General features: G+C 48.6%; 1 protein-coding gene across 25 annotated transcripts in view; it reads left to right on the forward strand.

Annotated features, from left to right (window-relative positions):
- Nucleotides 1-26,027, forward strand: part of NRXN2 (neurexin 2) — a 2,524,532-nt gene that overhangs the window by 1,332,293 nt on the left and 1,166,212 nt on the right. For all 25 annotated transcript variants that reach the window (XM_069645062.1, XM_069645065.1, XM_069645068.1 and 22 more), the window contains 3 exons: nucleotides 1,459-1,897; nucleotides 7,307-7,690; nucleotides 19,346-19,549. In XM_069645062.1, coding sequence (XP_069501163.1) covers nucleotides 1,459-1,897; nucleotides 7,307-7,690; nucleotides 19,346-19,549 — 1,027 coding nt within the window. The remainder of the gene's footprint in view (nucleotides 1-1,458; nucleotides 1,898-7,306; nucleotides 7,691-19,345; nucleotides 19,550-26,027) is intronic.

Genomic DNA, 26,027 nt, shown 5'->3' on the forward strand with positions numbered 1-26,027 from the left:
AGAGGGTGCAGGCAAAGACAAAGGATGACAGAGGAATGATTACAGCAGAATAGAGGAGGAGAGGGCGCAGTCTCAATGTTAAGGAGGAAGGAGTGGAGAGAGCAATGAAAAGGGGGATCGAAAAAGAGTGACCAAAGAAGAGAAAGATACGATGAGATAAAAGGCAGAAAGGGAGGAAGGTAGTGAGTGAAAAGGATGGTGAAGGAAGACAGTTCACTGGGGCATGAACAACAGGGAACGGAGAGAGACCTAAGGGCGGAGAAAAGAGACAGAGAGAAAATGTGCACAGTTAGTAAGGAGGGCCATTAGGCCACGTAGACGCCCAGTTAGGTCACCAGGTCTAAAAACAAGAGTCATCATTTGCCTTCAGTCATTGCTGACATCACACTAGACTCAACCCTTTAGAGAAATGAAGGGCCAATGAAACTGACCAAACGAAAACATTTACAATAGAAAATACCAAACCTTCTGACAAAATAAAATCTTGAACTGTCGCTGTGTAGCGGCATCGCTTACCAGCACAAACACTTAAATGAGTTGTTAAACAAATAACGTGCCATGCCACCCCTGCAGGGGCAGTTCTGGGCCCACAGGCAATGTGGATCTCAACACTGAGACCCACACCCCCGGGTCCTGTGAACCTATGGGTCTCGTCTGGCTGGTCAGCTTCCCAAGGGCAGAAGCCATTTACCCAGGTCTGCGGGCATGGGCACAGTGATATGTACCAGCCACTGAAAAGGGTAAAGAGAGGTGGCAAACACATGGGATAAAACATTATTCAGGACCGTAACCAGCACTTTGGTGCCACCTTTCGTACCCCACCAGCCCTCTCGGACAGATGGCCAGTGGTGGCCCGGCCAGTGTGACCGTCTTATGGAAAGCAATAATCTCCGCTATTCCACATCATTGCCCCAACGGGTATATGGGCAATGGCCCTGAGGACCTTTAGTTCCCCTTTGATCGAAAAATGCGCAATGCCCCCTGGTCGCCCACTCACTGCCACACGCTACATTCATTTTTAGGTTATAACTGGGCCAGTCTGCAAAGGAAATCCTTCAGGCAGTGTTTTCAAGATATCTGCAGCAGTACAGGGCACAAATGGCACGGGGGCACCTGGTCCGCTGGGAAGAAAGTGGCTAAGCCTGGCTTACCTGGGCCTTCATAGCCTTGCCTCTAGCCATCCTATAGACCCAGGACCTGTGTGATGACCCTGAATTGCACCTACAGTGCTGCACCCTGAGGTTTAGCTTGCTATGGCAAGGTCATGTCAGAGGCGGTGTACCTCCTGTGCCACCGGGGTACCAGTCAGCGTGGGGCACCAGGCCCCACTGGTCTGCCGCCAAGCTTTGACAGCATCTGGCAGACGCACACTGCCCCAAAACAAACTGTTTGTTTCTCCCAATTTCCCCCAAAATGTTCCTCTCTAATGATGTCTGTTTTGTGTCCCCTGAAATCCAGGTCATCTACAAGAACAACGACTTCAAGCTGGAGCTGTCACGCCTGGCCAAAGAGGGGGACCCCAAGATGAAAATCAACGGTGACCTGCTCTTCCGCTGCGAGAACGTGGCGGCCCTGGACCCAGTCACCTTTGAGGCACCAGAGGCCTACATCTCCCTGCCCAAGTGGAACACCAAGAAGACGGGTTCTATTTCCTTCGACTTCCGCACAACCGAGCCCAACGGCCTCCTGCTCTTCAGCCATGGCAAGCTGCACCCACCGCGGGACGGCCGGGCCGAGCGCCAGCTGAAGGCCGACTACTTTGCCGTGGAGCTGCTAGATGGCTTCCTTTACCTCCTCCTGGACATGGGCTCGGGTGGCATTAAAATGAAAGCCAGCAACAAGAAGGTCAACGACGGCGAGTGGTGTCATGTGGACTTCCAGCGAGACGGGCGCAAAGGTTAGTGTTCGCCGCCCTGTACCTCTCAAACCCAAGCATGTCAAGCCTTCACAGAAGAGATCCAAGCCCTATCTTCTGATATCTACCCTGATCTGCATTGGTGTCTGTCTATCAAAATGAAACAAGCATTGAACTTTGATGCAGTTTGGCACAAGTTCATGACACTACTGCGGTCAGCGATACAATGACAAAAGCTATGTAATTCCTGCTGGTCATTAAACCATCCAGGTTAATGATACAATGAAAAAGCCCTGTAATTCCTGCTGGTCATTAATCGATCTAGGTTAGTAATACAATGAAAAAGTCATGTAATTCACGCGGGTCATTAATAGATCCAGGTTAGCGATACAATAAAAACGTCCTTTAATTCCCGCTGGTCATTAATACATCCAGGTTAGCGATACAATGAGAAAGTTCTGTAATTCCCGTTGGTCATTAAAAGATCTAGGTTAGTGATACAATGAAAAAGTTCTGTAATTCACGCTGGTCATTAATCCATCCAGGTTAGTGATACAATGAAAAAGTCCTGTAATTCCCGCTGGTCATTAATACATCCAGGTTAGAGATACAATGAGAAAGTCCTGTAATTCCCGCAAGTCATTAATCGATCTAGGTTAGTGATTCAATGAAAAAGTTCTGTAATTACCTCTGGTCATTAATCGATCTAGATTAGTGATACAAAGAAAAAGTTCTGTAATTCACGCTGGTCATTAACTCATCCAGGTTAGTGATACAATGAAAAAGTCCTGTAATTCCCGCTGGTCATTAATACATCCAGGTTAGCGATACAATGAGAAAGTCCTGTAATTCCAGCTGGTCATTAATCGATCTAGGTTAGTGATTCAATGAAAAAGTTCTGTAATTCCCGCTGGTCATTAATCAATCTAGGTTAGTGATACAATGAAAAAGTTCTGTAATTCATTCTGGTAATTAATCCATCCAGGTTAGTGATACAATGAAAAAGTTCTGTAATTCACGCTGGTCATTAATCCATCCAGGTTAGTGATACAATGAAAAAGTCCTGTAATTCCTGCTGGTCATTAATACATCCAGGTTAGAGATACAATGAGAAAGTCCTGTAATTCCCGCAGGTCATTAATCGATCTAGGTTAGTGATTCAATGAAAATGTTCTGTAATTCCCGCTGGTCATTAATCGATCTAGGTTAGTGATACAATGAAAAAGTTCTGTAATTCACGCTGGTCATTAATCCATCCAGGTTAGTGATACAATGAAAAAGTCCTGTAATTCACGCTGGTCATTAACTCATCCAGGTTAGTGATACAATGAAAAAGTCCTGTAATTCCCGCTGGTCATTAATACATCCAGGTTAGCGATACAATGAGAAAGACCTGTAATTCCAGCTGGTCATTAATCGATCTAGGTTAGTGATTCAATGAAAAAGTTCTGTAATTCCCGCTGGTCATTAATCAATCTAGGTTAGTGATACAATGAAAAAGTTCTGTAATTCATTCTGGTAATTAATCCATCCAGGTTAGTGATACAATGAAAAAGTTCTGTAATTCACGCTGGTCATTAATCCATCCAGGTTAGTGATCCAATTGAAAAAGTCCTGTAATTCCTGCTGGTCATTAATACATCCAGGTTAGCGATACAATGAGAAAGTCCTGTAATTCCCTCTGGTCATTAATCGATCTAGGTTAGTGATTCAATGAAAAAGTTCTGTAATTCCCGCTGGTCATTAATCGATCTAGGTTAGTGATACAATGAAAAAGTTCTGTAATTCCCGTTGGTCATTAATCGATCTAGGTTAGTGATACAATGAAAAAGTTCTGTAATTCACGCTGGTCATTAATCCATCCAGGTTAGTGATACAATGAAAAAGTCCTGTAATTCCCGCTGGTCATTAATACATCCAGGTTAGAGATACAATGAGAAAGTCCTGTAATTCCCGCAGGTCATTAATCGATCTAGGTTAGTGATTCAATGAAAAAGTTCTGTAATTCCCGCTGGTCATTAATCGATCTAGGTTAGTGATACAATGAAAAAGTTCTGTAATTCACGCTGGTCATTAATCCATCCAGGTTAGTGATACAATGAAAAAGTCCTGTAATTCCCGCTGGTCATTAATACATCCAGGTTAGAGATACAATGAGAAAGTCCTGTAATTCCCGCAAGTCATTAATCGATCTAGGTTAGTGATTCAATGAAAAAGTTCTGTAATTACCTCTGGTCATTAATCGATCTAGATTAGTGATACAATGAAAAAGTTCTGTAATTCACGCTGGTCATTAATCCATCCAGGTTAGTGATACAATGAAAAAGTCCTGTAATTCACGCTGGTCATTAACTCATCCAGGTTAGTGATACAATGAAAAAGTCCTGTAATTCCCGCTGGTCATTAATACATCCAGGTTTGCGATACAATGAGAAAGTCCTGTAATTCCAGCTGGTCATTAATCGATCTAGGTTAGTGATTCAATGAAAAAGTTCTGTAAATCCCGCTGGTCATTAATCAATCTAGGTTAGTGATACAATGAAAAAGTTCTGTAATTCATTCTGGTAATTAATCCATCCAGGTTAGTGATACAATGAAAAAGTTCTGTAATTCACGCTGGTCATTAATCCATCCAGGTTAGTGATACAATGAAAAAGTCCTGTAATTCCTGCTGGTCATTAATACATCCAGGTTAGAGATACAATGAGAAAGTCCTGTAATTCCCGCAGGTCATTAATCGATCTAGGTTAGTGATTCAATGAAAAAGTTCTGTAATTCCCGCTGGTCATTAATCGATCTAGGTTAGTGATACAATGAAAAAGTTCTGTAATTCACGCTGGTCATTAATCCATCCAGGTTAGTGATACAATGAAAAAGTCCTGTAATTCACGCTGGTCATTAACTCATCCAGGTTAGTGATACAATGAAAAAGTCCTGTAATTCCCGCTGGTCATTAATACATCCAGGTTAGCGATACAATGAGAAAGACCTGTAATTCCAGCTGGTCATTAATCGATCTAGGTTAGTGATTCAATGAAAAAGTTCTGTAATTCCCGCTGGTCATTAATCAATCTAGGTTAGTGATACAATGAAAAAGTTCTGTAATTCATTCTGGTAATTAATCCATCCAGGTTAGTGATACAATGAAAAAGTTCTGTAATTCACGCTGGTCATTAATCCATCCAGGTTAGTGATCCAATTGAAAAAGTCCTGTAATTCCTGCTGGTCATTAATACATCCAGGTTAGCGATACAATGAGAAAGTTCTGTAATTCCCGCTGGTCATTAATCGATCTAGGTTAGTGATACAATGAAAAAGTTCTGTAATTCCCGTTGTTCATTAATCGATCTAGGTTAGTGATACAATGAAAAAGTTCTGTAATTCACGCTGGTCATTAATCCATCCAGGTTAGTGATACAATGAAAAAGTCCTGTAATTCCCGCTGGTCATTAATACATCCAGGTTAGAGATACAATGAGAAAGTCCTGTAATTCCCGCAGGTCATTAATCGATCTAGGTTAGTGATTCAATGAAAAAGTTCTGTAATTCCCGCTGGTCATTAATCGATCTAGGTTAGTGATACAATGAAAAAGTTCTGTAATTCACGCTGGTCATTAATCCATCCAGGTTAGTGATACAATGAAAAAGTCCTGTAATTCACGCTGGTCATTAACTCATCCAGGTTAGTGATACAATGAAAAAGTCCTGTAATTCCCGCTGGTCATTAATACATCCAGGTTAGCGATAAAATGAGAAAGTCCTGTAATTCCAGCTGGTCATTAATCGATCTAGGTTAGTGATTCAATGAAAAAGTTCTGTAATTCCCGCTGGTCATTCATCAATCTAGGTTAGTGATACAATGAAAAAGTTCTGTAATTCATTCTGGTCATTAATCCATCCAGGTTAGTGATACAATGAAAAAGTTCTGTAATTCACGCTGGTCATTCATTAATCCATCCAGGTTAGTGATCCAATTGAAAAAGTTCTGTAATTCCCGCTGGTCATTAATCGATCTAGGTTAGCGATACAATGAATGAGAAAGTCCTGTAATTCCTGCTGGTCATTAGCCCATCCTGGTTAGTGATACAATGACAAACGCCCTGTAATTCACGCTGGTGATTAATCCATCCAGGTTAGCGATAAAATGAAAAAGTCCTGTAACTCACGCTGGTTATTAAACCATCCAGGTCAGCGATAAAATCAAAAAGTCCTGTAATTCCCGCTAGTCATTAATCCATCCAGGTTAGCGATACAATGAAAAAGTCCTGTAATTCACGCTGGTCATTAACTCATCCAGGTTAGCGATACAATGAAAAAGTCCTGTGAATCCCGCTGGTCATTAATCCATCCATACTTCAATCCCCTGTCTCCAATGCACATAGAGCAGGGGAAAGGTTAAGAGTGTCCCACCTGTCCCACAAAAAGGAACCCAACAAAGTTAGCCAGCAGGGTGGAGGGTGAGGATGGGGATTTCAGGACTTTGAGTAGATGGTGAAGCCGGGTCTTCCTTACTGATAACTCCTACAAATGCAGGCAGACAGAATGGGCAATGTGTATGGGTTCTTCTGGACATCTACCAACAAGCCTCAGCCACTTTAGACATCACTTGTGATCTCGCTCTCATGACAGGGAACGGGCGGTGTGAGGGTGCCAGGTTTTCAGTCCCACGTAGAACCTCCTCGCGTCGTGCCTTCACCACTATGAGAACAGCCATCTAGTAGAGATAGGGCTGGGCAAGACCCCCAGCTGCGTTGCTCATCCTTTCCTCCCCAAGCTTCTTCCTTGTGTTTTCTCTCCAATATCCAACATCCCACTTTACTTGCTAAATTCCTGATTTCTTTGCTGCTGTATAATGCAATGTGATGCCAGGGAAGTATTATTGGCCGCTCTGGCAACACCTTTGCTTCTCTTCATGAAGTCACCAGATTCTGTGGGTTTCCGAATGCTTTAGCATCCCCAAATAAAAGCCATCATTTAACACCTGTTCCATTTTTGGCCACGTTAACAGTTCAGCGATGGATGTTTTGGCAGTAACACATGACATTGTCAGCACAGCACTGTCTCCCGTCACTATACGCATCTGATGCTGGTGAACTCTTTAAAGGCAAGCCCTTGTGTCATTCTGGCCCTCGCCCACCTTTCACCATCCCTCTTTACTGTGTCCTTTTCACTCTCACCCCCCACCCTCAATCTCAACTTATCTATTCATTAGTCTAGCTACAAACTGTAGTTTTTTTTTTTGATCTTTTAGTGTATTTTTTCTTTTTTTTGTAATTTTGTTTTCTTTTTAAACCCTAACGTAAATTAAGAAGGTTTTTAAAAATGTATGTGTTCTCAATCGTATTTAGTTCATTGAATGTGTGAAAAGTTTTCTTTTAACTGAAACACACAATAAATAACAGTTGGGCAACGGATTAACCACACCTTCCATCTCTCCCCCGCCACTTCTAGGGTCTATCTCAGTCAACAGCCGCAGCACCCCCTTCCAGGCCAGCGGGGAGAGTGAAATCCTGGACCTAGACAGTGAGATGTACCTGGGAGGCCTGCCCGAGAACCGGGCGGAGCTCATCCTGCCCCCGGAGGTGTGGACGGCCTTCCTCAGCTACGGCTATGTGGGTTGCGTGCGCGACCTCTTCATCGATGGCAAGAGCCGGGACGTGCGGCGGTTGGCCGAGGTGCAGAATGTGGCCGGGGTCAGCAGCTTCTGCTCCCGCGAGACCCTGAAGCAGTGCAGTAGCAACCCATGCCGCAATGGGGGGCAGTGCCGGGAGGGCTGGAACCGCTTCATCTGTGACTGCGTTGGCACCGGGTATCTGGGCAAGACGTGCGAACTAGGTAAGAGAACTCCCGCTTAAAAGCGGACATCACGTGAGTGCTAACAGGGCGGGTGCGACTGGCTCCATTAGACAGTAACGTCAGGTGTACTATGCAAATTATATGTCTTTGCTCGCTTGCAGTAGAAGGGCTATCATATTTTTGGTATTATATGGCTATAGTTGACGCTTTTATACCTTGGAAGGGGTCATTCTCGCAGGACAGTTCCCCGCTCCCATGTTAATACCTTTGGTGAAGGTGAAGGGCAATTATCCCAAGTGATAATGACCCCTCGGAAGGTCTATAAGCCTTTTTGCCCTTTGTGGTAAAGTAGAGTAAAATTGTTTGCACAATGTACCATTGTTTCTTGATGAATCCTTGTGTTTTCCTTTGGAGATGCTTGGTTTTCTCTTGATGGGAAATGTTCTGCTTTTGATATTTTGTGGAATGGCCAAATATCGTGAAGGAAATGGTTTCTGAAAAGCCACTTTCCATTATTGTGAGGATATCTCTGTATGGAAGATGAAAGCATGTGTTGTCTGCTACTTTTCAGTCTTTTGCTGAAGTCAGAATGTTTAGAGGGAGGTTAATAATTAAGAAATAATCATTCATTCCATGGGCTGGGACGGGCATCAATTGCCCGGTGCCCGAGTTAAAAGCCTGAGCATAATGAGGGCTTTTAAGGAATGTCCTTGGTGCCGTTACCACCCGTTCCAGACAACGAAATGGGTGATAATTACTGTGAGCACCCGGGAACGCCTCGCAGCGTTCCGTTCATTGAAAGAAAATACTTTCTTAAGATGGCCGCCACAGATCAAGTAGGTGGGGCTCCATTCAGAGCCCCTCTTCCATGTCTATGGTGGCCAGGCAGGAAGGGGAGCAGCAGCCCACCGCTAGTGAAGAAAAAAGGAAAGTGGGGGTGGGAGGCATCGGAAATTTAACATGAAGGGAAGGGAGGGTGGGGGAAAGATGGCGGGTTGGGGGAAGCAGCCGTCAGGTGGTTTGAAACGCAGATTTGGATCGTGAGATTCCACCTGTGAGCCAAGCAACCTAATTGGTTGCTCCCCCGCCTGGGTACTAATGCTAGTTATTGCCTGCATTCTACGCATTGTCATTGACAGAGGCCGTCAATGATTGAATCCACGTGCTAATAAACGTCATGCCAAAGCTGGCCTCTTTACATATGAAGAGAAGTTCAGAACAATCATATTCTGTGTCTGGGACCCTTGCAGTTTCAGATGTACATAAATTAGTTGGCAGTCTGTTAAAAATTGTATATTACCTAAAATCGCAACATGAACTGTCCAAATGTCAGAACCTGTAAAGGGCAAATGTTCCTGAGGTCAGAAGTTGTCCACAATATCTGAGGAGCTCGTATGCACCCCTTGTATGCATTTAGTCTTCCATCTCTGTCCAGGCTGTAATGCTTAAGAAGACCCCCAACTCCCTGACTTAAGCTTCCTCCATGTTCCACAGATGCCTAAGAAAGCAGAGAGGGGTTACAGCGTCCACAAACATCCAAGAAGCTGTCAGTGTTCAGGGTGCATTGTTATGTCGTAACCTTGCTCCTCCTCTTTCTGCGTGTCGTCTATGTCGCGCAAAACCGTGTGCGCACCAAGACAATATGCCGCAGTCTTGGGATCTTACAAATAAGGGGTATTTTTTTCAAGTGGCACAAATGACGTGGAACAAGATTACAATATCTAGGCTGGACTGTTTTGTGATAGGACAGGCCAGGACTGTGAACGTGGTGTCCCGGTGGCATGACATCATGTTTTCACCTTGCGCACGGCAACAGTGAAAGGGATAGAAGTAGAAGAAAGACACAAACATATGGTAACTAATGGGAGGAGGAGAGAGATTTGGCAGCAGTAAAGCTAGAAAGGTAAACACGCTTGTGACTAATGAGAGAGTGGGAAAATGATCGCAGTAGCATCTGAGCTAGAAAGTGAAGAAAGACTTAAGCCCCTGAAAGATAGATTGGAATCATTCTGTCAAAAGTGGGGGATGAGGGGGGCTAAGTGAATAAAATCAAGCTCATTGTTTATTAGAGCAGACCATTGTTGTGTTCAAAAGCACATCTTATGAAATATTGCCTCTTTAAAATATTGCCTCTTATTTGAAAACGCCCATTAAAAGCCCTTCAAATATGCACATTTCATTCATTGTACAAAAAATAATACCATTAAAATTGTATTATGTCTTAAATTCCTTTAAAAAGAAGAATGTGTTTAATCACTAAGCTGTTCATGTGAGCAGGGTAGGGTCTGCTTTGGGAAACCTCCCAACAATTGCTCAGGATCGACCCATGCTGCAGTTTTAGAACTCAAAATGTGTTTAAAAGCCCCAAGTACGAGTAAGAGGCTGGCATGCAGGGGAAAGAAGCGGCTGCCTCTGTCTGGGTGGGCACCCAAGGGTGCTGTGCCCTCCAGGCCTGTGATCTAAACGCGGCGAGAGCAGCACAGATAGCACACAATACTGGGCTTCTTGGCAGCTTTGCGAGAGAAGTGCACGCGCTATACGTTGCTTTATCACGGAAAACATGCATTGAAATGCAAATACAAATTGCTGGTTTGGTGCCGCGTCCGCACCTATAACGTGTGCATACCCATGATGCATGCAGGCATTGGCACCAGGGGAAGCTTGGGTGATGGCACAGTCAGCGGGTGTGACAGTGAAGAGCAGCGAGGGGGGCCGCCAGATAAACAGTGCCCTGGCATGCGCCATGTGCGATGGATGGCGCACCTTTGCTATGTCCAGGCGCAAGGTCTGCCAATCCGGGAGGTCGCGGGCATTGATTCAGGGTCCAAAGACCGTGGCCCGGCCCCTTTGATCTTCTGATCTGAGCTGATTGCCCGGCAGGTTATAAGTGCGTGGACCGGGCCACGTGCTGATTATTCCCCCGAGCCCGCGCTCTGACAGCCGCATGCGCTTTTCTGCAAGCCCCCCTTCCTCTCCTCGGGTGGTGGGGAGCCAGCTGTCCGCTGGTGCCCGGATGTTTCTATTCCTGCCTCGCTAGCGAGTAGCAAGAGGGGGCGGGGCGGCGTTTCGCTGCAGAGCTTGTCCTCTCGCGCCGTTTCCTGCCAGCCATCGCGGCCGGATTAATGACGGCGGCGACGACGTCGCACGAGCTCAGCTCTTCTGGAGACCTTGGCAGAGCGACCCTCTCCAGTTCTGGGTCAGCGGTGCCCTGCAGGCGAGGAAGCTCCTATGCCACTGGGCGGGCACTGCTTCTTCACGCAAGAGGCTATATATAGGCAGCGTATTTTGAGACGCTACGAGAGATGTGTTGTACCTGCTAAATTGGCCTTCACGAGCACAGCTGTGTCTGGGGTCTGAGGCAGGCAGGGCTGACAGGTTTTCCTGGCCACACACTGCGGCGGTGGACGAGCTGTGAACGTCGCGGGCCCTCCCCGCAGTGCCACGTATGCCACTTACTGCTGCTTCTTATCTCCCTTCAGAGCGTGATCCTCTGCCCCCTCTACTGGGCATTCTGGGTGGCGCAGGTATCATATTATTGTCAATCTAATTTCAGATCACACTGCGGGAAAGGTAGAGTGACCAGATTTTTAAAATATAAAACCGGGACGGACCACTGACATAGAAGTAGGACTACAGGTTCGACACACTTGACTCGACTCCAATTAAACTGTAGTCCCACTTCTATGTCGGCAGCGTTTTCCGCACAAAGCACGTATAAGTACGTGTTCACTCAAAGCTCTCATTGGAGGAGAGAAGTCATGGAGGAAGGGAGAAACTGCCCGATTTCGGGAATTCGTTCGAGGGTCACGGGCACAAACCGGGACAATAGACAGCCATCCCCAAATCCCGGGACGGGTTTCAAAACGAAAAAGTGTCGGAACGGCAGGACAAGGGCAAAATACTGGGATGGTCCCGGCAAAACCCGGACATCTGGTCACCCTAGGGAAAGGAAGCGATGCAATTCCATGCCAAAACATTTGGGATTCATTTCAATTTCTGGAAGTCGGAATACTTCCACAACACGCTTACATTTTTGGGTGTAATTGACTTCCATGATCATAAATGTCTGCAGGTTATGGACATCAAGAACATTCTTGGGATAGTGCCACAGACATAGGCGCTTGGGAGATCTGCCCCTACGCAGCCTGTCCAGCTCGCCTGCACATGACTGGCCTTGCATGAGACTATCACGACATCCCAAGTAGCAAGAGAGAAAAGGGGGTCACGAGAATCAAACCATTGAGCAAATCAACAGGATAAATGGCTCTCTATGTAGGAACTCAATGAGGGGATAGTATACAATCAATCAATCTTTAATGTACAGATAGCTAATGAATGACATTACACATAGTGCTGGAATCACAATACAAACAGCATAAAAACAGACAGTCAATAATGGATCTCTCCAGTTAAAGTGCATATTAATCTAGTAAGCGTCCTGTAGTATAAAGTGGACACAATGTGCATAAAGTAATGCAGAAACATATTGCACAAGAGCACGGCTCCAATCTCAATTTAATGCCCAGTATATATTCAAAAACAAAGTTACATAACCTGGAAAAGGCAAAAAGGAGAAAAGGACAAAAGGAAATCCAGCATACTGCCCATCTCCTAAGCAAATGACTGGCCTTGGCATTGCATGAGAATTCCAGGACACCCACCAGCCTTCCCGGCTCGTCTGTACAAGACTGGCATTGTGTGAGAGTGTTACCACATCCAGCAGAATTGCCAGCTCGCTTCCAAATGACTGGCCTTGCATGAGAATTCCATTACATCCAGCAGTCTGCCCGGTTCACCTGCAAATGACTGGCCTTGCATGATCATTTCACAACATCCTGCAGTCTGACTGGCTCACCTGTAAAAGACAGGCATTGCGTGAGAGTGTCACCGCATCCAGTAGAATGCCCTGCTTGCCTGCAAATGACTGGCCTTGCATGAGAATTTCACCACATTCAGCAGTCTTACCGGCTAGCCGGTAGAGGACTGGCATTGCATTAGGGAGCCACCATATCCAGCAGAATGCCCAGCACGCCTGAAAATGGCCTATCATGAAAATGACACCACATCCAGCAACCTGCGCAGCTCGCCTGCAAATGACTGACCATGCATGAAAATGCCCACATATCTGGCAACATTTCGGCTCGCCTGTAGAAAACAGGGCCTTGCATATGAATTCCAGGGCACACAGAAGAATGCCCAGCTCCCTTGTAGAGGAATAACCTCACCTGATAACTCCACCTCATCGAGTAAAATGCCCAGTTCCCCGAAGTGGGCCATCCTTGCCTGCCTGGATCGCCTGCAGAGAACTGGCCTTGCATGAAAACTCCACCATATCCAGCAGCTTGTCTTACTCACCTGCAGAGGAAGGGCCTTGCGTGAGACCGCTACCACATACATCAGCCTGCCCGGCTCACCAGCACAGAGCCGGCCTTACATGGGACCACCACTACTTCCAGCGGGCCACCCAGCTCGCCTGCAGAGGGCCAACCCTTCATGACGGCTCCAGCGTTGAAGAAGCATTTCTTCAGATGGTTTCCTAAGAATGGATTGGCAGTAGTTACAGACATCACAGATTAACAGAGACTTTAAGTGTCTGACCACTGCCTTTCGTTGTTTGCTAGTGGCATGTGCCCTAAGCAGTCTGTAGTCAGTACAAAGCACTAGGCTGGAAATCCTAACCTACGAGGCGTTTGAAGTGTCCCTGTTATTTCTTTTTCAACATCCCTCCTTTTTTAGCTAAACATCACCTGTCACCCAGCAGGCCCTATTCTGCAGAGCCCCAACAGGATGGCAGCTCATGATTGTGAAGAGTGTAGCCCTTTCCTGTGCTAGAATCTGGCTTAGTGGAACTGTATATTTAATGTACATTAAAACAACTGGCTGCTGTTAACAGTACTTCTCTGGGTATGGGTTTGGCTACACAATTGAACGCCATCGACCTTACTAGGTGTATTTTCCTCCTGCCATTCCAGGTTTTCTGAACTTCACTCCTCAACCACAGCAACCTTGGAACAGTGACTTATCATAGTGGGTCGGCACTGAAGTGTTGGCTTCCTTCCCAATGGGGACTGCTATAAACTAGACACACCCTAAGCCCCCGGAGCTTGCTGCCAGAAGGGGTGGACTGCCCTATAGGGAACTCTGGAGATTTCCCAGTGGGCCTCTGTACCCTGGGCCTCTTTTGTGTGGTATTTCCAAATTTTCTAATAGGAAAAGCATTGGGCTTGCTGAAAATGTGTCATATGGGGCCACTTTGAAAATTATTTCCAGGTCCCCAGTAATTGTTTCCATGGCCTCTTTTAGTTCTCAGTCCACCCCTGGCTGCCAGGAAAAGAAAGGATTGCCCACCAAAAGAGAGGGCATGCCGCTGTGAGTCACAACCTATTGCCACGGACTGCACCCGGCATTGGGAACGCCAATTCCAGGCACTGCAAGGACCAGCGCTGAAGCCAGCAGCGATGGCCCCAAATATTCGGTCATAGTTGATCCTAATCTTGGTGAAACTTTATACACTCCTCAATGCAGCCAAGCAATCTTAGCACCCAGGTGTGGTGATTTGCATATCGAGGGCACCCTGGGCTGCATCCAAATATTGTCTGTGGCACTGGTAAGAGCCTGCGCATTGTATGTGCACTGCACCCACCTTCACCGCTCACTGTCCATTGAACATCTGGGTACCATCCAGCCACTATTGCTGCACCCCTTTGTTCTAGCACCATCACTGCTGATGGACTACGACACCTACACGCACGCACTGAAGAGGGGTGCCCGGCAGCTGCCTGGTCCTTCAATTCTGTATCCCATCAGCTGCGAAGTCCACCACGGCTGACACTCAAGATGGCCGCCAGAAACCGTCACTGCCATGCACCTTCCTCAAGGAACCCAGGACAAAAAAATGGAAAAGCCAACATTGGCAAAGGACCGCGGACACGCATCTGGATACTATGTTCAGGCTGCAGAAATCCACAAATACACCCACGGCAGGTCACACGCCTACAATACTGTGGTAGGACCAGCCTTTCGAAATGGTAATGGACGTGACCGGAAGTCAACACAAGTAAAGTGAAATCTGCTATGTGCTTTGACTTGATCTTGCTTAATCAAAGAAAGTGCACAGGACAAATGGCCATTTACATGTCAGAAAACTAATCTGCACCAAAAGGATCCTGAGAGGGCATATTTTCCTATGACATTGCTGGCAGTGTATAAAAGATGCACAACTTTTAATCTAAAGACTCTGCATCAAACTATTCCCTGCAGCGACATGCCAGTTGCAATTGGTTATTTAAAACGTGCTTAATATCCAGAGGTTTCTAAGCGCAGACCCGGGGATCGAACCTGTGTTGCTGCACGTCATCTTGCTTCCAAGGTGAGCGCGTTGCCCCTAAGCTATCCTCGCGAGACCCACACTCCTTTTGATCGCACGTTTGGGAATGTGACACTATAGGATCGAGTCACGGCTCCAGCAAGATTCTAAAGCGGCTGAACGTCCAGACCTTCCACTCAATTAATGAAACACAATCACTTTTTGTGAGTCTGAGTCTCAAAAACAGCCCAGGGGCAGGGACGCAGAGTACATGGGTGCTCTGGGGACTGGGCAAACCCCGGGACAACCTTCCATGCTAAATGCTCCCATCCCTTCAATGGAATTTCCCTAAAATGTATCCACAGGAACCCCTCTGGGAAATTCAGAAGTTGGCTCCCCTGCCCAGGGGGATTGCGTCCGCCCTCTCAAAAGACGTGGGCGAATACTTCCACGCCTGTGTACCTTTGACTAGTGACCTGCTCTCTGGTGAGAGCCAAGGGCTGTGCAAAATGTCCTAATTCAAAGTCTTGTGTCTGAAACAAAAAAGACTGCACCAACCCACAGGGTCACAATGTGTCCTCTTAAAGAGCTGGTTCACCACCTGATGATTGACAGAGCCTTTGGCCCCAGGTGAGCAGTCAGTCTGCCTGATTCAGGGGCTACATGCACCTGGGATGCTAGTGGCGAATGCAGAAGGGCCTTGCTTCTCGCCTTGTGATGATGGAATGAAGCGGCGGCCTCCACGCCTCCCACGACTCCAATTATCCCACTCTCTTGCGCACTCTCGCTCTTATTGCCATGACTTCTTGTCCCTTTGTAGTCAACACTAATTACCTTCTTTTTTTAAACGTTCCCAAGATGGGTCCCAAAGTAGTTCTGCGGTCTTGATTCTTCTCTGCCTCGCTGGGAACAGTGCTCTTCTGCCAATCGGGCATGTTGTGTGGGCAGGGAGTTAGTCTGGTACCGGGGGCGTGCCGCACATGTGGCCAGAGTTCCGGGTCGTACTTTTTAATTTGTAATCTTCATCCAAGTCCACAAACTGCCACCCTACTCCCCAAACGAGCAATTATGTCTATCAGGTAGGTCTCCCCCTGCTGGGCTATTTCAGTATTGCAGACAGCAGGCGGCAGGGACTAGGGCATTAGGGCATAGGGGTACTCACTGATAGGGCAATGAAGCTAGTTTTATGGACCTCTTTGGCATTAGCAACATTGGGTGGCACCAACAAAAGCTGCATTTACCAACTTCAAGTCATCCAAAAGGATGCCCTTCGCATTGCTAGAAATCTGCCGAAAAACACACAGATCGGACATAACGAAAGAATTGCACCGGCTCCAAGTAGCTGATCGGGTCCAGTTCAAAATCCTCCTCATGACCCTTGAATGTGCCCATGACAAAGCTCCTGCCTAGCTCGGGAATAGACTGACTAGGCACGAGCCAAAAAGAGCACCGAGGTCTACCAATGCCAGGCTGCTTGCCTGCCCTGGATCACACCGTGCCAATGATAACGGAAGGCTTTTCTCATTCTTGGCTCCGAGGGCAGGGAAGCTCTTGTCTCTGAGCCGTAGAGAAGAAAACCACTTCTGTTTGAGTGAGTCTTATGCTCACTGCTGGCTTCGCTCCTGATGTCCCGTGATGACTGTTTGTCTGGAGTCCCTACGTGCACCCTGATGCCTGTGGACTTTTAGCGCGTTACAAATAAATACATAAGGTGCTTAAAAATGCAACATTTCCCACACACCTATGGAAGAATGCACCAGCTGTAACTTGAACAGATTGTCTTGAAAGGTCATACATTGCGGTTTGTTGACCGGGGGCACATTTTATTTGATGCTCACGGCCATTTTTGACCGAGTACAACACCAGACAGCAAACCTGACCAAGGCAGAAAAAGTGAGGCCCATTGTAGGGCCAGGGATTTCGGTGGATGGGTGGTGGTTTGTTCTTGGTTCACCTTTGCCGGTGAGACAGCGTATCACCTCCCCTTACTCTCCCTTTTGTCATTCACACACTACTAAAGACACGGGCCCAACATCTTGTCAACCCTTCGATTTCCCTCTCGCATCAATCCCCCTTTCTCTGCTCTGGCTCCTCCTCTTCCTCTCGTTTTCCCCTGGGTCTCTGTGACCCTTCCGGACAGGGGTGGACTGGCAACCAAAAGAGGCCCTGGAAATCATTTTCAAATTGGCTCCAAATGACACAATTTCAGCAAGCCTAGCCGTTTGTTCTATGCGAAAATGTGGAACTGCCACACAAAGGAAGCCCAGGGTGCAGAGGCCAACCGGGAAATCTCCAGAGTTCCCTATAAGCCAGTCCACCCTTGCTTCCGGAAGGAAGTACTTTCCTTTAGGTCGCATCACAGAGTTGGGACACAACAGGCGACCTGCAGTGTGCCGATAGTCAAGGGTGGCTTGGGGGGCGCGAGGAAGCAGAGTCGGAAGCTTCTCCTCACCCTTGGGACTCTGCCCTCTATAGCCTGGCTCGAGCAATCTTCTGGTGAACAGCTCCTTTGTTTTGGGTTTTTTTTGACAGGAGGGGTTGGGGGTGGGGGGGCTGGGGCGGTAAAGCCTCTCAGCAGCAGAAACAGTAGAAACCAACAGAAAACGGAACTACGCAGTAGAAAATGGAAACACGCCGCTGTGAGGTGTAGGCGGCAGCCATCTGTGTCAGTGAGAATCATGCATGTGCTTTTAGCGCCATCTAGTGACCATCTGGTGCAAAATGCCCTGCACGCACATTTCACCCTATATAACTCTATTAGCCACTTGGTGTGGTTTGTTGAGGACTGTACATTTCGCCTGTGTGATAGTAACTCCACGCTGTTCAATAACCTCTGGTCGCTTAACCCTTAAACTGGGGAACAGTGATGTTTGCCGGGACTCATGACATTTTGTATGTTTCCTAGAGTTATACAGAGTGTAGACATCACTGACACTTTGCTTTGTGTTGGCAATAGAAAGGGCGTGGATTTTTATTGCAAATTTATTACACGTAAACAAGACTGTATACTTTTGGATAAACAAGGACAGGTGTAAGACTGCATCGCTTCTGCACTTTTGGGCAAATGGGCCAGGGGGAAAGAATTGTTCTTGTCTTCTTGGGCCGCAGAATGCTACCAGCGTGGTCCCAGGTCCGTGGCATCGGCACCTGTAGTTTGGCTGGTGTAGCAGTCCTGTGGCTGTAGACAGCATCTCTCCTGGGCCATGCCACCAAACCTGAGGGTATCAGGTAACAATGTCCCCATCCATAATGTCGCCGGGAAAGCCCATAGACATTAAATATGTTGACTTTATGTATGGGGATGACCCCTGCTCTCCTTGTAAACAAAAAATATAATTTGGGAGTTGCGGGGATGTCCCCCGAATTTTCAATGTAATAACGTCTCCGCAAAAAACAGCAACTTTTTGTCAGGCAACATTTTTGCGGGGACATTATTACATGGAACACACCTGAGTGGTTTATCCGGCGCTCAGGTTCCCCATCAAAAGTGCTTATTTCTATTTGCACCCATTTCTTGCTAAAGCATCGAGGATGCCTGTGTGAAAAATATCCATGCCCTTTTCAGAAAAGTGAACCCCATCTTTGTGAAACAGGTCTGGATCCGCCAGGGATATGGGGCTATGTCTGATCCAATTGAGGCACCTATCAACCCCTTTGTTACGTTTTTGTCCTTGCAATGTCTATGGCTTTATTAGAGGCACCCCTACGCCCCCACCGTTGCCGTCTGTGGAGTATTTTGGACATAAAGATTTCAGTCTCTTTCCAGGAGTTAGGCATTCCTGTCAGGGAGGTACAGATGTCAAAAAGCAATTGTCTTCTGCCTAGTGGTAGCTTTTACCTTCATGCCTTAATTTTCCAAATTTCCTCTGGCACCTTTGTCATCATCTGGTCTGCGTCTGGCCAGAGCTGGCGAAAGTTCTGCCACGGGAAGCGAGATAAAGCATCAGAGACATCATTTTCTGCTCCCCTGCGTTTTGCTTTCAACTCAATGTTATAAGTTAGAGCGATGCACGTCACCCCCCTGCTGCCCTGTCTCTCCCTGTCCCAGTTTAGGGGACTGTGCCCTTTAGCTGCATTGGGTTCCCCATTCCACGGCACCGGACAAGCCTGGCCGAGACCGCCAGATATCTCATGTATAAACACACAGCGAACTAAGCACAGTATACCTGTCTATATAAACCCGTATCTGTCCGCGGAGCTCCCAACTGCCATTGTGACGCTTACTTTCCTGTAACCTTCTTCTGTTTTCTTTCTCTCTCCCTCTTTCCTCACAGAGGCCATGGTGCTGAGCTACGTGTATCTGTCTGCGGAGCTCCCAACTGCCGATGTGACGCTTATTTGCCTGTAACCTTCTTCTGTTTTCTTTCTCTCTCCCTCTCTCCTCACAGAGGCCACGGTGCTGAGCTATGACGGAAGCATGTACATGAAAGTAATGCTGCCCACGGCGGTCCACACGGAGGCCGAGGACGTCTCCCTGCGCTTCATGTCCCAGCGCGCCTACGGTCTCCTCATGGCCACCACCTCCAAAGAGTCCGCGGACACCCTTCGCCTGGAGCTGGACGGGGGCCAGATGAAGCTCACTGTCAACCTAGGTACCCCCGCACACCCCAAACTCTGTCATGGGGTTCATCCCAGGTCACAATAGCTATCTCACTAGACAGCCAAGGCTCTGGGGGCTGCTTGGTCCGTCCCCAAAACGAGAGGGCGCGCTCTAGGTAGGGCTAGAGGGCATTTCCTTGGCATTGCGTGAGACTGAGACACCTCAGAGAGGAGGGCGTGGCGTGTGAGTGTGAGAGAGTGTGAGAGTGTGTCACACGAAGACATTCAATTCTCATTCTCAGTGCCACAACCTGGGCACCCATAGCATTGAACGACCCACCCAGTGTGTAAGATAGTACAAAATAATCCCTGGAGTGCATTCCAAGAGAAACCCATCCAGCTGAGAGTGAGGCTCAGGTGTCAGGATTTGGGGGTACCACCCACGCCCAGTCAGAAACAGAACAGAGGGAAAGCCGGTGCCTTGCTTCCTCCACAAAGCGAATCAGACCAGTATAGGTCACGCCACAGATAATCAAGCCGCCCGGACTGGCAGAGGCAAAGCTTGGTATTATGCACCCATTATCGGCATCCAAGCTCTGCGGCAACGCGCACCTCATTAGGAAACCATGAAAAGTGAAATGTTCTCTGTTTCGCCACCCTGCTATCCGCATTCTAGCTGAGTCTTTAACTCCAGGGACTGAACTTCCTTATGCAAGTTTCATTGACCCCCCCAACCCCCGACCACTGCTCCAGCACCAGAGAAAATCCAAGGCCTGGGCGAGTTCACATGAAAGGCAGTGCAGTGACACAGACAGAGGGGATCAAGATCCCAGAAGGCTTTGCAGCAGCACCAGGCCTAACATTTCTCTGGTGGAAGCCCTCCGGGTCTGTAGAGTCAACTTCCGGTCCCTGGCGATGCAGGCTGAGGGGCGATTGATGAGGCATCTTGATGGGGAGTTTGGCAACTCGTGGGTGCTTGATGGCCGAAAAAGGTCAATGAAGGCGTCATGCCAACAGGAGAATCCTGGCCAAGGATGTCGGAGTAATCCGAGTCTTGCGGGATGCTCAGAATGCAATAAATCTGTAATATATTAATTTTCTTACAGAATTTAGGCAACATCGCTCCCAGCATAAAGTTGCAACATATCTTCAGTGAAGCGAGCACGGGGCCATGTTGCACACAGAGGGTGCCCGCGGCTGACCCCTGGACAGGAAATGGCTCCTGTACATCAGAGAGTCTGCCCTTCCAGGAACCTGAAAGCCTGCATTCATCACAAGAGGCCAGGCAAGACTTGTTATTAGAAAATCTGGCACATGTTTGCACTAACTGCATGGAACCACCTGTCCATACCTGTCTGACTGTGTGGCCTAAACTCATGCCCAAGAGGTGAAGATCCTGAGGAGCTACTAAATGAGGTTACCCGGCCCCACAGGACAGGGAGGGGAGCAGCCTCCCAGAGGACTACATCGGCCAAGCAAGAAATCGCAGCGTTCCATAGAGAATCTGTAGGGCAAGCTGGTAGCCTGGAGCCAGAGTTTGCCTACAGACAATTCAGATCAAAGTTCTAACGGTGCCACAATACAATCTCCAAAGGAGCCCTGCAGGTCCCAAAGCAGAGCCGCTCGTACCCGCACACAGCTTGTGGAGCTAAAGTTGAAGACCACACAGAGCAGGGTGCGCAGAGGAGGCAGCACAGCAGGCAGGACACAAGGCAAATCCAGTCCAATGGTTTATCGAGAAGGTCCTGCTGCAGGCCCACATCTGACATAATGCAATACCACATCCTGCACTGCAGTGCCTCACACTGCATGGGTCTCTAATGTTATACAGCAGCTGTAACAGGTTACTGAAGCAGTAACACCCTTTCTAAATAACTGTTAGAGGTCAGGCCCAGGAAATTCCTCATCAGCAAAGCACCTGCCACGCATCCCAGAAGTCCCAGAAGCCCCTGGCATCGGCAGGCTGCATGCCCCCTCCATGTTGCCCAGCTGGTCAAAGGGTGAGCCAGAGCTGCCACCATCGCTTGCAGTGGAAGTTGCATGGAAATGAGGCACCTCCTTGTTTTATGGAAACTGCCTGTGACTGGTGCCAACTTCTGGGTCAGCAACAACGGCGACACGACAGTGCCCGCTTTCCAGGAGGACTGGGATGCTTCTCACAGGGGAGCCAGTAAAGCATAAGACCCCCCCCAATGGTTCTCGGGGTGGTCTAAGATAGTCATAGGCTGAGATGACCACTTTTGCCCCACTCCACCAACCTCTACATACTCAGCCAATGGATTTGAGGTACAGTGTGGGGTCCGGGCATGGGGCAAGGATGTCCCCTGACCCCACAAAATCCAGACATGCGGCTAATCTTAGCATGAGGAGGAATGGTGGAGGGCCCCTGAACTTGACTGGGAGATCCCAGCTTCTCACAGAGGCAAACCAAACAGGTGGCACGCCTTGCCTACTAATGTACCACAAGAGAGAACTGCTGCAAGGCGGGGCTGCCTCAGAACACTCCAGGGGCAGCGGGGGCTGGGGAGTGGACAGACCTCCAGGATGTAACCCTGCATGGCCAGACCCCTCCTGAAAACAAGGAAACATCAGAAGCCAACGTGACATCTGGAAGTGTCTATGCAAGGATTTCAGATGTAGACATCCTGGTAGAACATCAATATTACCAAGAGAGTGAACGGCTTCACTAATCAATACTACCAGAAGGGTGACTGGCTTCACGCATCAATACTACCAGAAGGGTGACAGGCTTCATGCATCAATACTACCAAGAGAGTGACCGGCTTCACGCATCAATACTACCAGTAGAGTGACCGGCTTCACGCATCAATACTACCATGAGGGTGACCGGCTTCACGCATCAATACTACCAGGGGAGTGACCGGCTTCACCATCAATACTACCAGGAGAGTGATGTGACCGGCTTCATGCATCAATACTACCAGGAGAGTGAACGGCTTCACGCATCAATACTACCAGGAGAGTGATGTGACCGGCTACACGCATTAATACTACCAGGAGAGTGACCGGCTTCATGCATCAATACTACCAGGAGAGTGATGTGACCGGCTTCAGGCATCAATACTACCAGGAGGGTGACCGGCTTCACGCATCAATACTACCAGGAGAGTGACCGGCTTCACGCATCAATACTACCAGGGGAGTGACCGGCTTCACCATCAATACTACCAGGGGAGTGACCAGCTTCACCATCAATACTACCAGGAGAGTGATGTGACCGGCTTCATGCATCAATACTACCAGGAGGGTGACCGGCTTCACGCATCAGTACTACCAGGAGAGTGATGTGACCGGCTACACGCATTAATACTACCAGGAGAGTGACCGGCTTCATGCATCAATACTACCAAGAGAGTGACCGGCTTCACGCATCAATACTACCAGTAGAGTGACCGGCTTCACGCATCAATACTACCATGAGGGTGACCGGCTTAACGCATCAATACTACCAGGGGAGTGACCGGCTTCACCATCAATACTACCAGGAGAGTGATGTGACCGGCTTCATGCATCAATACTACCAGGAGAGTGAACGGCTTCACGCATCAATACTACCAAGAGAGTGATGTGACCGGCTACACGCATTAATACTACCAGGAGAGTGACCGGCTTCATGCATCAATACTACCAGGAGAGTGATGTGACCGGCTTCAGGCATCAATACTACCAGGAGGGTGACCGGCTTCACGCATCAATACTACCAGGAGAGTGACCGGCTTCACGCATCAATACTACCAGGGGAGTGACCGGCTTCACCATCAATACTACCAGGGGAGTGACCAGCTTCACCATCAATACTACCAGGAGAGTGATGTGACCGGCTTCATGCATCAATACTACCAGGAGGGTGACCGGCTTCACGCATCAGTACTACCAGGAGAGTGATGTGACCGGCTACACGCATTAATACTACCAGGAGAGTGACCGGCTTCATGCATCAATACTACCAGGAGGGTGACCGGCTTCACGCATCAATACTACCAGGAGAGTGACCAGCTTCACGCATCAATACTACCAGGAGAGTGACCGGCTTCCTGCATCAATGCGCAGCGCGGCAGCAGCGGAACACACACTTGGACTGCTCAGGTGGTTTGTGCACAGGACAGGGGTTCATGTTAAAGCGCTATTGCAGTTGCTTATTTTCAGGATCCAGATCCCCTGCTGTGATGAGACTGTGATGATTAAAAGAAGCCGCATGATAATTCATCACTTCTGTGTCCATCCTCTGCGCAGGAAGGGTTGCTGGACACGAATGGTGCTTTGTGCAATGGCACTGCCCTCCCTTCCTTTCGTGTGCACAGAGTCCCGCCTTGGTGACGTCAGAGGAGCTCACATGACGCGGCAAACGGAGACTGGAACCGTTTCAGGAGCATACCAACACCCCTGCTGCATTGCAACCCCTGGAAATGGCCCCCTTGGTCGAGTCCATGATCTGAGTTGGTTTCACAGAATCCTACTGGCACGCATTCTCTCATGGTGTCTCACAGGCTCCTGAAAACAATGGCAAGGAAATGTTTCGGTTGAGGTTGGTTGGGGGTTGGATACTTTCAGGGGCGGACTGGAAGCCCCCCGAGCCTTCAAGTTCCACCTTTAGAACATTAGGCATTTGGGAGACCCTTGCTGCTTGCCCTGCCGAGCCCGGGATCCCGGAAGGACTGCCCTCCAGAGTAAATGCCAGTGCTCTAGAAAGGGCACTGTGCGATGCTGCTGTACTCTTGCACCCCTCTGGGGTTGGGAGGGCAGCAGCCGAGGGCGCTGGGATCCTAGGCTTGGTTGGCCAACGCCAGCCATTATTATAAAGGTGGAACGTACGATTGTTTTTGAACCCTTCATCGATGAAGATCTGCGACCCGGAGCAAACAGGCACAGGAACCAAAAATCTGATCATCCCCCCTCCCCCCGAGGCCATGTCCCTTTCCTCCCACCCACTGTTCCCACGCATCAATGTCTTCCTTCCATTCTCCCCAACCCATGTCCCTCTCCTCCAATTTGTTCATGCCATTCTTCCATCCTCCCCTAACGCATATCCCTCTCCTCCCACCCTCTCCTCCAATGTCTTCATGTCCTCCTTCCCTCCTCCCCTAACCCATGACCCTCTACTCACACCCTCTCCTCCAAAGTCTTCATGTCCTCCTTCCATCCTCCCCTAACCCATGACCCTCTCCTCCCACCCTCTCCTCCAATGTCTTCATGTCCTCCTTCCATCCCCCAACCCATGACCCTCTCCTGCCACCCTCTCCTCCAAAGTCTTCATGTCCTCCTTCCATCCTCCCCTAACCCATGACCCTCTCCTTCCACCTCTCCTCCAATGTCTTCATGTCCTCCTTCCATCCTCCCCTAACCCATGACTCTCTCCTCCCACCCTCTCCTCCAATGTCTTCAGGTCCTCCTTCCACCCCCCTAACCCATGACCCTCTCCTCCCACCCTCTCCTCCAATGTCTTCATGTCTTCCTTCCATCCCCCCTAACCCATGACCCTCTCCTCCCACCCTCTCCTCCAATGTCTGTATGTCCTCCTTCCATCCCCCTAACCCATGACCCTCTCCTCCCACCCTCTCCTCCAATGTCTTCATGTCCTCCTTCCATCCCCCTAACCCATGACCCTTTCCTCCCTCCCTTTCCTCCAATGTCTTCATGTCCTCCTTCCATTCTCCTCTAACCATGTCCTTTTCTCCCTATCCTCTCATCCAATGTGTTCAAGTGTTCCTTCGATCCTCCCCTAACCCATGTCCCTCTCCTCCAATATCTTCATGTCCTCCTTCCATTCTTCCCAACCCATGTCCCTCTCATCCAATTTGTTCATGCCATTCTTCCATCCTCCCCTAACACATATCCCTCTCCCCCACCCTCTTCTCGAATGTCTTCATGTCCTCTTTCCATCTACCCCTAACCCATGACCCTCTACTCTCACCCTCTCCTCCAATGTCTTCATGTCCTCCTTCCCTCCTCCCCTAACCAATGACCCTCTACTCACACCCTCTCCTCCAATGTCTTCATGTCCCCCTTCCCTCCTCCCCTAACCCATGACCCTCTCCTCCCACCCTCTCCTCCAATGTCCTCATGTCCTCCTTCCATCCCCCAACCCATGACCCTCTCCTGCCACCCTCTCCTCCAAAGTCTTCATGTCCTCCTTCCATCCTCCCCTAACCCATGACCCTCTCCTCCCACCTCTCCTCCAATGTCTTCATGTCCTCCTTCCATCCTCCCCTAACCCATGACCCTCTCCCCCCACCCTCTCCTCCAATGTATTCAGGTCCTCCTTCCACCCCCCCCCAACCCATGACCCTCTCCTCCCACCCTCTCCTCCAATGTCTTCATGTCTTCCTTCCATCCCCCCTAACCCATGACCCTCTCCTCCCACCCTCTCCTCCAATGTCTGCATGTCCTCCTTCCATCCCCCTAACCCATGACCCTCTCCTCCCACCCTCTCCTCCAATATCTTCATGTCCTCCTTCCATTCTCCCCAACCCATGTCCCTCTAATCCAATTTGTTCATGCCATTATTCCATC

This window comes from Ambystoma mexicanum, chromosome 2p (genome assembly GCF_040938575.1).
Source record: "Ambystoma mexicanum isolate Mex_15411 chromosome 2p, UKY_AmexF1_1, whole genome shotgun sequence".
Classification (NCBI taxonomy): domain Eukaryota; kingdom Metazoa; phylum Chordata; class Amphibia; order Caudata; family Ambystomatidae; genus Ambystoma; species Ambystoma mexicanum.